Here is a 13,240-nt window from a genome sequence, read left to right on the forward strand (position 1 = left end):
TGTCTTTGCATGCTAAAAGATGGCAGCTTCAGAAAAGAGGTTTGTCAGGTCATTGCAAGCAACCTTTCTTTTGAGAAAATTAATTTCATTGGGAAAGGTTTAGCAGCTCTTACAAAGATAAATATATTCAAACCAAATCATAAAGCCCTCATACGTTTAAAAATCCTGTTGGCCATAGTAACATCTACCTGAGTCAGAATTTCAAGACTCGGTCCTTCAGAGCTTTATCAGAATAAAACACTGAACTGTTGCAAAAGAAAAAAGAAAGTAATACATGAGGATCATAGAATCACAGAATTGTAGGGGTTGGTAGGGACCTCAAGAGATCATCGGGTCCAACCCCCAATGAGGATGACAATTCCAGAATCACTGGAGGCAATTATGAGCTCAAACCTAAAAAAAAAAAATATCAAAAGCAATTAGATATGATCTATTGACTTCCTCACCTGCTCTGAAAATCCCACTTAAAGCTGATGGGTAGCTCTTAACAAGGCTATTATGCTACAGGTATTTGGTTTGAAGAGAACTAGAATTTTGAAAAGGCCAGGCGAATGGAGCATTTGTGTAAATTGTTCCTTGCTTTTAATCTTCAGGTAAAACCAGTACAAAGGAGGTAAGCTCAGAAGAAAATTTGCAATAAAAAAAAGAATACCTTTACTGTGTTGATTCTGTTTTGTTTTTTTGTTTATTTGTTTGTTTTTTGTGCTACTCAAAATGTAGGATGCTGCAGAATAACCAACTACGCCAGGTTCCTACTGAAGCACTCCAGAACTTACGCAGCCTGCAGTCTCTGTGAGTATGCTTGATAAATCAACTTGTAAGCCTACATTAACAATAGTATATAAGATTACCTATTAATTACCTGTTAATGTCACTCACTAACATGCTGAACCAACTTTTCCTTTTAACTCTCTTTGAGTTCCTTTTCAAGAGAATTGTACTCTCAGTTAAACATCAAAAGTGACTGATTTCATTCCAGTAATTTCATTACACTGGTGGCTTCTTTGCAGTGTTATAAACTGGTTCACCATCTGAGAAGACACTCCTTGCCCTGCAATACTTTCTGTATCAAGAATATGGTCCCTTGAGCTCTGATCTTTCCCATGGTTTCTAGTTAAGACTCTTTACAGGCGAAAAGAAAGAATCCCAAACAAAACCCTTGAAACCCTTGTTGTTTTTTTGTTTTGTTTTTTGTTGTTGTTGTTGTTGTTGTTGTTGTTTTGTTTTGTTTTGTTTTTTTCCTGTATTTTTTTTTCTTTTTAAGCAATATGGAAAATGCTATTAACTTATGAAACAAAGTGTACTAGAGGATGCTTAATTATATTCTGTGCTTCAGGCAGGTCTCCATATTTATAGTTCTTGACTGTGCCATGCTGACTCAGTCCACAGGCTTCAGTTTTAACAGAACTCCTGCCAGATTTCCTAGACCAGGAGTGAGGATTGGCTGCTTCATGGTATGAACGAAATTATTTTGATGTGCTTCTGCCCCATAACATAAGGACAGTTGTACCACATCATGCTAAAAGCTGACCTAGCCCAGTATCCAGCCTTCAACAGCAGATGCCAAAGGAAAACTAAAAGGTCAGGAGAAGAATATAATAATACTGGCTTGGTGAACTGTCTCATCTGCCAAAACTTGGGACTCAGGGACTCACTGAACAGCTTCTTTGAACTCAATAGCTCTTAAAGGATTTGCATTGTGAGTTTGTGAGCTTCTTTGTGAGTTTGTACAATTGCTTTCTGAGCCAATGTAACACCCATTATTTTCTATGGCAGAATATCTGCTGATCAGCTAACTCTGCATAGTGTGGTGAACTACCTCGTCTAATGTACTTGGAACTTACAATCTATGGTAATAGATGCTGATAGATGTAGGACTAAGGTGTAAACGGTTGTTGTACCCCAGATTTTATAGACTTCTATCATATCTCCATTAGTCATTAATGTTAAGTTGTTTCTTATGTGGGAGCTATTCCCTGCATCTGGTCATCTTTGTCACTCTGTACTGAACTTCTTTCCAGTTCTTTGATAATGAATTTGAGACAAGTTGGGGAAGAATCAGACCTGCACAGAATACTGAAAGTGTTCACACACACCGGACTTATAGAGGGGAATTATGGTTTTTTTTTATTCACTTTCTGGCTAACCTCACAAAATTTGTCTTATTTAAATATTTAACCCTTACTGAACGCTACGCTATGATTTTCACACTTATTACAACTTCAAGACCAATTCCTAGCATGTTTATGGCTACTCAGAAGTTTGTCATGTCAAGTGGGAATTGCCTTTTCCCCAGAGATGTGACTTTACATCTACCTCTACTGAAATCCTCCTGCTATTTTGTTGTTTGGTCAATTGATTATCATTAGTACCTTGTACTGCGATTTCAGTTCACATTTTCCAACTACAAAGCCATTCTTGCTGTCTCAATGCAGGATGCAGAGTAGTTTCTATTTCTGAATTACCCACAGAATTCCATTGTCACCCAGTATAAAAAAAATAAAAAAAAATAAAAAATAATTAAAAAAAAGAAAAAGATGGGTAAAATTTCTAAAGCATCTACTGACTTTGAATGTATGGAATGAAATATCTAGATGATTTAAGATAGCCAGGCATGTTCTTCTTTGGACATACAAAAACGTCAGCTGACTTTGTGTGCTTTAGTTGATCATCATATATTTTCACAGAATTACTTTGAAATAAAATTATTTTCCTGTACAGGTCATCGGAGGTCATTAGAGAAGTTTAAGTAACTATTGCAAAAAATGTTGCTACAGTGTGCAGTGATTACCACATCATTGGTCTAAGAATGACAAGGGTAGCGTATATACCAAGCTATCTAGTCTGGTTACAGTCGAGATGATTGGGAAGCTTACTGTGCTAAACATGCTGTCTTTGCTGTCTTCTTTTTTTGTATGTAAAGAAGTTCTACCAGAAAGTTAACATCTTTTGCATACATTCAATTCAGCCAAAATCTGAAAAACAGAATTAATGAAATGAATTGTTTTTTTGGCAAAATTTTGTCATCTGTGTAAAACTTACCACTACACAGGCTCACATTATTCTGTTTTAGCTCCCAGGTGCTTATGTCCGTCTTGAACAATATTTACCTCCTCAATATACAAAGTATTCGTTAAGGTTTGTCAAGGTGAAACAGCCTTAAGAATTAATTATCTTATAATTGTTATTTGGTCAGTGCCTTTTTTCTTTATTGACCAGACACAGAGTGAAATATCTCAGCCATATACTTTTGAGGTTACAGTTCTTTCCTTTGATCTTTTAAAAAGTCATGAGAAAATGCTGGTCTAGTGACTATATTAGATTTTCTTTCTGCTGAACAAACAAAAAAAAAATCTTGCTGAGATCACATCATTCTATACACACTCCGGACCAAAACACGATAAGCCAAGCAAACAAGAGTTCCTTTGTTGCTCTGAAAGAGACTGTTGAATTTGCAGCACAGTTTCTAAACAAAATGACGGTCTCACCCATTCTTTTTTGCAAATACTCTTTTCCATAGGTGAAGAAGCTGAAGAAGTAAACCAAACATAGTTACGCTGTGTATTCTATGTAAAGAAGTGGTGTTTTATGACGGAATTGAAACAGAGGGAGAATAGGAGTGGTCAGGAGAAACCTTTAGACAGCTGTGTAGCAGACCCAAGATGGAATGATACGGGTTTGTACAGAAAAGCTACTATCAGCTGAAAGATGATCACTGGCGAAAGAGACCTCTTTGAGGAAAAGAAGACTATTATTCTTTTGTTTGCTTAAACTGGGTTGTGTCTGTCAGATAAAGGTGTGCAGAGATTCAATTTCTTCTTTCATACAGTCTAGGAATTTTCTGTTCACAAGGTGGTTCTTGCATTGGTTTCTGATTTACAATAGGAGTTATTTCTCGAAACCTTCAGAATAGCAGGAGTCTTTTCAAGGGTGTAATTAAGAGGTTAAAAGCCTACACAAAGGCAATTTCTGTAAGATAACAACTTATTGTGTTTATTATGTTTAACTAAACAGGTGGCATGGTTTCTGGAATCCTCATTAACCCTTTTCTTTAGGTTAGTACAGTTGCAAAAACCTGAAAACTGGGGACAGGACTTAAAATCTGCCTTTTAAGTTTTCACCCAAGAAGGGAAATCATGTAGAGAGGCAAACCATACTAATCACCTTTCTACCTTAATGAATATGAAGAGTAAAATGTTAAAATCATTTTATATAAATATATATACAGTTGTGTATGTGCACACAATATATATGTATACACACACGCGTTTTCCATATTCACTTACTATACAAATTCATCACAAATTTTTGCACAAAAAGATATTTCTGAATGATATTGCCTCCTTATTGTCTAGTTCCAGGCTCAAAAAATGACATTACAGGTATTGATATAGATAGCCAGATTAATTGATGTTAAATGGCCTGTGGTACAGAATGCAAGAAAATCTGCTGTATTGCAGGGATGAACACCAGTTCTTTCCACTTTCTCGTCCATGTTGTTATATTGTTGGCATGCTGAATAACATGACAAGTTTGATAAATACTCATAAATTTATTAAGGCTTGAACTGCCTTTAGCATACATCAGTCGCCTTCAAGAAGCAGGCATTATTCACTATATACTGTGGGATGAGAAATGACCACACACCAAAAAAAAAAAAAAAAAAAAAAAAAAGATTTGTGTATTTCATCTTCAACAGCAAAAAAATCTGTGAGAAAACCTTAATACTGCTGCCTGAAAACAAACAACCATATTTTTTTTCTTAAGCAGAAAATTTAGATTTAACGATATTAAAATCTTCTCCAATTTTAAAAGTCTTTGTAGTTCAATAGTCAACAACAGTGATGTGATGCTCTGATTAATAAATGAGTTCAGCTACTGGTACTTGGGTGATGATTGTTTTGGACTCTGATTCCCCTTATGGCATAAGGATTTAAAGTAACCAGAAGATGTGAATTTTGAGATGTGGTTATCTCCAAGTTCAGTGGAAGGTTATCTTCAACTTATAATATGGCCTATAATTTTCTTTTTGTATCATGAATACAAGTTATCTGGATTACTGGCCCTAACAATTCAAATGGCAGTCATTTCTGTTAAGCCAAAAAGAGGAAAACATCTCAAATACCATGACTGAAAACGACCAACACACAATCACTGGTGTCACAACTTAGATCTTGACAGCAGGGTTTGAAGTGCCACTTAAATGCTCTCTCTCCTGTTACTCACTTTTCCTTGGAATTGACTGTAAGCAGATGGTGTCTGGATTTTATGTTTCCCAGAGCTCCAATACCTCCGTTCTGCTTTTAAATCAAGAAGGCCTTTAATAATTTGAAATATATCTGTATAGTCCAAAAGCCTTTTACATAGGTATATTGATTTATTTTTCACATATAGCTATTAATTAACAACTTGCTGTCTGGCCAACTCTTTTCACTGAATTTAAGTATTTGTTTAAATATATATATATATATATATATATATATATATATATTTCCTGTAGTGTAATCATCTTGTCTTTTCTAGTGACAGGTACTAGAATTGTCGTATAGGTATCTTTTGAACAAGAAGGGATTGATAAAGCAGGCAGTAACATAAGAATATATATATATATTTAAGTTTGTTCCCTGAGCATATTAACACAAATTTTAGGTTATTAGCAAATGATAAGTCGGAGATCTTCATTTGCAAATGTTAGTAAATAAAGGAGAAAAGTTTAATTGGTATCACTGGTAAAGAGGTGAAGCTTCTGCTATTCTTTTATTGAGCCTATTGAAATACAACACCTTGCAGTGAATACTACAGATGAAACTTAACTCTCTGTTTATTTTCTTGTTTAGGCATCACTATTAATGAGCAGCTTTTCCTATTGTGTTGTCAGACAGGAACCGTCAAAATCAAGAAGAGATCAAGTACCATGTCATTGCCCATGCCAAACCAGTCATCAAGGCTATTTAAAAACAAACATTATTTACAGTAACACACATTACCTGCTTTCATTCCTGTAAAATATAAGAGGACTTTTACTTTAATAGCAGGAAACAGGGCAGAATACAAGACTCTTCCAAAGTGCTGGAAACATTGGTAGAGATAAAAATAAACTATCCTTTCTCCATTGAAAACCTGTGAAGTTGGAATTTAGTGTAGCAAATTAATTTGACTTTACAGATACAGGATAAGAAAATAATATAAATTAAATTTGTTTGAACTTTCTGACAGAATTTATAAATCACTTCAATTTTATTTTTCAGATATGTTGATATGTTTGGAGCACATGGTGGTGATGCAGTTTTACATAAAATGTTATCTAGAAATCATCTCTAAATAATCTGCCTGGCTGGAACCAGTCAGAAAACTGATTTTTCAGCTCCTTCTCCCTACTCCTCCATATATTTGACATTGCGAAGGAAATTCTTAATCTGAGCAAGGAGTTGAAGACTATGATGGCACAGAGTTCTGAAATGCATCCAGTTCAGTCTTGAAATTAAAAAGCCTTTTTTTTCAGACGCGTTAACTTTAAACATTTTTTTCCAGTATGTTTGTGTTAATAATGCTGATTTTTAGTTAAAAGACAAACCAACTTTGTTGAAATCACATTCTCCCAAGAGAATTGTTTTCATGAAAAGATGGGAGCTTTAGTTGTGGTTTTCCATGTCACACCCCATGATAATGAAGCCTATAGAAGGCTTTATCCTTCTTAGGAAACCCAGTACCTCATCAGTTACCCAAAAACTCCCTAAGGAGGAATTTCCCACAGTTTAAATCAAGGTTGTGTGTACCCATGCATGTATCTGTGCACATACATGAAGATGTCTCAAAACTCACCACTGCAGTCTCAATTTGCTGCATGTTTTATCCATGTGAGCTACTAGAGCCCTAGGGCACGCTAGATATCAGAAGAAGGACTGAAACACTGAGCCCAGTATCAGAGCACAGACACTCTTCTAGCTTGATAAGCATCTGGGAGGAAGGCTGAGGTGCAAGGATCACCTAACTGTGTATGCTACCCGTTTATTTGGGTCCAGTCCCTAGCACAACCAGCTGTAGGTTCAGATGGCTTTCTAAGCGGGGTGCAAATAGTCTGAACTAGATCAGCAGTTCCAGGCTACCAATGGATGTTTTCTTTCATCTGGTAGAAACTACTAGATGTCTGATTCTTTTCTGTCCACTGAGCAATCTCATAAGCACTTTTTTTAATCATATCTGTAAAAAGAGAAATTTCTCAACCTGAGAACTGCTGGTGAAAAACCTTCCTGTGTGGCTGAACCCCAGCTCCATCAGTGGGAGGAGGAGAAGCAGAAGGTGCTGAAAAGGTTAGCAATGTGAGGTTCATGCTAGATTTCTGAGGTCCTCCTAGGCACCATACAGGGACATCTAGTTGCCAGCGTAGCAAAGCAAACAGTACTTAGTAGTGCTCCCAGGCAATGGCCATGACCGTCTACCAAGCTGTGCTGTTAACAGGGTCGTTGCCACACTTCTGACCAGTGCCAGCTAACATTTGGCTGCGCTGTTCTGCAGGGTCACTTGGCAATTTGTACACCCTTGGGACCATCCCATCAGTGCTCTGCATGCAGCCACCTGTTTGGGAGGCCAGGAGCAGTCACAGGAAATGTCTGATCATGGACTTCAGATCTGGGTGTTCGGCCAGGTTCCTAGGATGACCTAAAAACTCCTGCTGGCCACACTTTTTTCCACTTTTGGGGTTTCAGGGCTAGTCTTAGTATGAAAATAGCTTAATATAACAGAATAAAATAACAGAAACAAATGCTCCTAAATTATGGCTTGTGACTTCTCTTTTTCAGTCTTGCTGTTGCTGCTCAGGGTTCTTTGTATCGGTCCTGTATGAGACCATACAAGGGCAGAGCTGAAAGTGAGCTGTGGGAACTGCTGTGCTGATGTGTTGTAATTAAGCTTTCACAATAGTCCTAGCATTTTCCCCTGTGGACTGAAGGGGATATCCTGCTTAAAGGGCCATGTTTGAAAAACTAAGCTCACAATAGCCAGTTCTATTTTCATTACAACCACTTTTCAGAGCCAGTTTTGATGTCACGCTCGCCATTCCTTACACAGGGCTTTAGCCCAACTCCTATCAACAAACCCTTGAGAGGGTCCGCGTCACCACAGGCTTGTAAGGATGGTGGGGCTGCAGGTGACTCCATCCTGCCTGCGACACCCATCCTAGACAGGCCCTGTCCCCAGTACTTCCCCATCATTGCCCCACACCTTGCAGCAAGGCCTGTGTGCTGCTCCCCATATAATGGATCCTGCTCAGGAGGGGAGGAGGGGAGGAAGGCAGTGGGAGAGGGAGGATCATGCCCTTCGTTAGTTTGCTGTGCCTGAAATTGGTCCTCATGTGCTCTCACCCCCCTGCCTCCCCTGCCTATGATATATAGGCCCTTATCATTTGAGTTTGCATGTCTTATTTTAAACCGAATGACAAAAGAAGCATGGTGTTCTTGACTTCTTTGTCTGTCATTGTAGCTTTCCTCTTGGCAATCCATATAACAGATATTTATTTCAGAGGGGAGAATGACCTGGGAGAAATTTCCTTCCTGATCCCATACCTAGCATTTGACTTATCCTTGAATGAATGAGAAAGACACACCGACAAGCCATTAAGGAATGTCTTTAACAGGTATATCACTAGGTGGTAGCTGGGCTCACTCCGAGAGAAGACTAGGAGAAAGGGAAAAAATATATATATTGCCTTAGAAACCTACCAGTGGCGTAAAACTAGGTGTCCATCCATATTGAACTGATCAAAATACCTGAATCAAATCTTATTCAAAGATCTACTTTCACCCTTTACAGAGTACCAGTAAATTAGTCATGTTTACAATTCTATATGAATAATATCTTTTAATCATTTATAATGCATATGGTTGTAGCATTCACAGTATGTCACAGGAAACACCAGTGGGATACAGTCCACATAGCTCAAGCATTTTCTTTGAAAGGTTTGGACATTTTAAGTGAGCTCATGGTGAATTTCATACTGGCTGCTTTATTTACATGCCGCCTATCAGAAGAGATCAAGCTTTTCTGTTTCCTTAAATTGGTTCTCTCTGGAATATAATAGCAGCTTTCAAACTCACCACATGTTATCTATATATTTTCAATTATAAATAGGGTCATGTTTGTGAGTTAATGGGTTTAGTTCTGAAAGTGCCAAAACTTTGATCAGCACATGTAAAACAATTGGCTGAAAACAGTGATTTTGATCAATGCTTTATACATCAGTGTGCATTACCTACAGTATGACAGGAAACATAACCACTACTGAAATGTTTTATTATCTGCAAGAGGGAAAATGGTACCTGGAAGTTTTAAAAAGATTAGATAACAAAATGCATTTGAGGCAGTACTTCTTATGAGCACTGGTAGGATATGTAGTCCAATAATAGGACTTGCAACTCAAATCATTGTAGCTTCTCATTTTCTTAAAAACTTTATTCAAAGAATAATCCAACCACCTAGAGTCTCACTTATGTTACAGCAGTACTATTTTGTGTATTTTGCTTACGTAGCTAATGGTGGGATTATATTTGGAAACTTTGGTTATTAAAAAAAAAATGTTTCCTTGACTTGCTGCTGAATATCAGTAAGGTAGAAATCCTGACCTCTCTGAGGACAACAGAAATAATACCGTTTCAGACACAGGATCACATAGAAACAATTGACTTTTGGCTTCAGCATGTGACCAGGGGCTCTGTGAGTAACTCCTCTGGAGTCAACAGGGAAGCCAGAGCTGCACACTCACCCTTGGTATTGAACAAGATGCTGACTGTAATGCAGTAACACATTTAGGTTGAATAAAGCCTCCATTCTTTAATCAGTGTAACTGTCAAACTAATGCAACTGTAACTTCTTAGTTTACATACCAGCATCACACAGGGAAGAAATTTACTTCTGACCAAAACACAAAGAAACCTCATCTACTCATTCAAATTATACCTTATTTGAAAACAGAGGCATAGCATGGTTATTGCCTGGGGAATGGGGGAGGTACAGCATGACTATTTCTAAACATTTCCAGCCTCACCCATTTGTTGACCAACCCTTGAGTTATTTTGGAAGCTCTGTCTCTGCTGCCTGCCATGTCAGTTATTATATTGAAAATTTAATTGTACAAGGGCTTTGACACTGAACTTTATAAATTTGTTCCAACTGACCTTGTCTCAGTTATTTGCCAGCCTGGCACAGAGCCTTAGCATTCATTATTTGTTCTCATGCAGTAGGTAGAAGAAGCATGGAGCAGGAGATAGAATGGACCTGACATTTTACATGACTGCAAATGAGGAAGCAGCTTTAAATAAAGAGATTACCATGGCCGCCACAAAGAGTATTACATTTCTCTCAAACAGACCGAATTTAGTCTGTACAGAATTACTACTTTGTACCCTGGGTGTGTCTGTTTGTTCTGCAGTGTTTTCAGACTTCTATTTAAATTTGTTTTTATTTCATCATTCACTTAATTACTTCTCTGTACAGATGTCTTCGAGAAAAGTTTTAGAGAGCATCTTTTATGTTACAGACAAGATATTAAAAGCAGAAAAAGTGTATTGGAGTACAGGTCACCATCTGGATGTTTCATGAAGTTGCAGAAAGTAAAAGCCAGTGAATATATGACATAGTATTTCTAGTGCCATATCTGCAAAGAGTTCAGGAGATTTAATCCTTATTTGCAGAAGTGTGAAAGCAAGATATCACCTGCAAACTCAGAAAAGGTACGATGCGCAACTGAGCTCCCTCTGTTGGCTCTGCAGCAACTGAAGTGTATTAAGTGCTTTACTTTTCAAAGTAAATAAATTGCATTAGCAGCACTGATCTCTGTTTAAAAACACTTTGCTCCACTATTAAAAAATATTAACTTTGTTGCTCATTAGAATCATTGGAATACACAGTCTTTAAGAAGGTGTAAAACAGGAGCAGAAACTCAGAAATTCTTTATTTTTGGCTTTTAAAATGGTGGATAGCATATGGAAACCCAAGTCAGCTTTTGGCACCATGATTCAGTGATTTATAGATTCTGAAAGAGAATGTCCTGCTGAGTTTCTTATACTTTTTTGTTCCAGACTTTCAAATAATTGGGAAAGGAAACAAATTCATGCCTGATCCAAAGAGAGGATCTGTTCAGAAATGATTAGTCTGTGCCCTCAGTGAACTGACGGCTCCAAAGGAGAGCTGTCTGCAGCAAGCCAGCTGACCAGGAGACTTAGGAACACCACATGAGGTCTCAGATAAGGCTGCAAGCAAGATAAAAATGTAGAATCTCCGGGAAATGAAAGATGGATGTGGCAACTCCTACCTATCCTTGTGTTCTTGGTGATAATTTCTTGTGTAAATCCACTGTTCTTTTCTCAGAGTCAATTTTCTTTGTTTCTTTTTCTCCTAGACGCCTGGATGCCAATCACATCAACTATGTGCCCCCCAACTGCTTCAATGGCTTGGTCTCCCTTAGACACCTGTGGCTAGATGATAATTCTTTGACAGAAATACCCGTCCAAGCTTTTAGAAGTTTACCAGCACTTCAGGCAATGACACTGGCACTGAATAAAATTCATTACATACCAGACTATGCTTTTGGAAACCTCTCTAGCTTGGTAGTTCTGTAAGTTTTATCGATTGCTTTTTAGCCACAATCTCTGCTTCTTTGCAGAGTTTTGACCTCCTTGTGATAAATTACTTGAAGATGCAATGTTTAATTTAAGCATTGCTTGAGAAAACCTCTAATAATTAACACTCCTCTAGTCTCTCCCTAGTTGGCAAACAATAGGTAAATAGCTATACGCATGGGTCATCTAAACCTCAGTTTTGTCTTTCAGTGTTAGTATTAAACTGATGTATCTTGGGGCCATAAAGCTGCAGTTCCCTTCTACTTTTGCATGAGTCTTAATAATGATACTCCTTTACCATGAGGTCAATACTGTTTCTTACAGAAAATGTTCTTTTTGGAATACAAGTTAAGTTTTCTGGTTTGCATATGTACTATAAAACAAAATTTGAAAGAAAAAAAAAATCTTAGAGAAGCATATCTTTTACATCTTCTTACAGTTAAACTCACATTTGCTAAATCACTTGTTTTGATCTAGCTTAAAAGTTTCCGTCTCCAGTAAAGAGCTATGTAAGGGATTTTTTTAAAAAAAAAAAAAAAATCACCATATCTGGTCAGCAAAACAAACAGAAACAGATGAACTGTTTGCCTTCTAAGACTCCAAGGCAGCATGTACTGAATGAGAGAAGATTAGAAAAAGGAAATGAACAGAAAGCTTTCTGGGTGACTTGGAAAGAATGCTGTCCAGTAGAAACTATGTATTTCCCTTCGTAGAAAGTATATGTAGTTTTGTATTTAGATATGTTTGCATACCAATACAACTAAATGAAACAGATGCAAAACCCACACCAAAATCTGGAAGGAATACTCTGGAACATGGTTTCAGTTTTTTATCTTCTGGGAATGCACCAAATGGAAAAAATTCTAGACTGGCCGGAGAAACTGAGGAGGAGACTGAGGGGGAGAAGTTATTTCAGGATAGTTTGGAAAATCTTAGTATTATTAAACAGAGAATAATATATTCAAGATTTACAAGCTGTCTGAAACCATAGTCTGTAAGACACTTAGCATATTTTAGCATGTTCTAACCCCAGTGTGAGCATGGAACCTGGCATTCTTCAGGGTTCTTTATTGAGCTTTATAATCACCATCTCTGCCTAGTGCCTAATATATTCATGTCAACATATAGAGCACCAATAATAGGGTGATAATAACTGCCTTGTGGCACACAGTCTTTGCCCTCTATTTACATCAAGTAACAGTCTCATTCAGGTTAAAGTTTTTAAAGGAGTCATTTACCGAGCTAAACATCTCAGTAATGCTTAAGATAGAGAATATTTTCAATGTCATTCTCTACATCCGTACCAGAAATACAGTGATATGAGGACAGTTAAGAAATACAGGAGAAAACAACCTCGTCTGATTCCCTGATTCTGTCTGCTCACTTAGGTTCCCTTATTTTAGATCTGCCCTGCTTATTTCTTGTCTTCTGGTCTTCATATTGATTAATAATTAAATTATCCCTCATGATCTACAATATCTGATACTTTTGGCCTGTCAAAATCTTTCTGTGTGGTTCTGTTTTTGTTTGTTTTCTACTCTATTCGGTCTGGCAAATTTTCCACTCTTTGAAAATATGCTGTTCATTTTGTGTAGGTTTGAAGCTCGATCACTAGCAGTCCAAATGTA

General features: G+C 37.3%; 1 protein-coding gene across 3 annotated transcripts in view; it reads left to right on the forward strand.

Moving 5' to 3' along the window:
• The window catches only part of LGR5 (leucine rich repeat containing G protein-coupled receptor 5), a 92,648-nt gene that overhangs the window by 51,974 nt on the left and 27,434 nt on the right, over positions 1-13,240 (forward strand). For 2 of the 3 annotated variants that reach the window (XM_035333973.1, XM_035333979.1), the window contains exons 4-5: positions 721-792; positions 11,393-11,608. In XM_035333973.1, coding sequence (XP_035189864.1) covers positions 721-792; positions 11,393-11,608 — 288 coding nt within the window. The remainder of the gene's footprint in view (positions 1-720; positions 793-11,392; positions 11,609-13,240) is intronic. The other variant, XM_035333990.1, reaches the window with a different exon arrangement.

Source organism: Oxyura jamaicensis, chromosome 1 (genome assembly GCF_011077185.1).
Source record: "Oxyura jamaicensis isolate SHBP4307 breed ruddy duck chromosome 1, BPBGC_Ojam_1.0, whole genome shotgun sequence".
Taxonomy (NCBI): Eukaryota; Metazoa; Chordata; class Aves; order Anseriformes; family Anatidae; genus Oxyura; species Oxyura jamaicensis.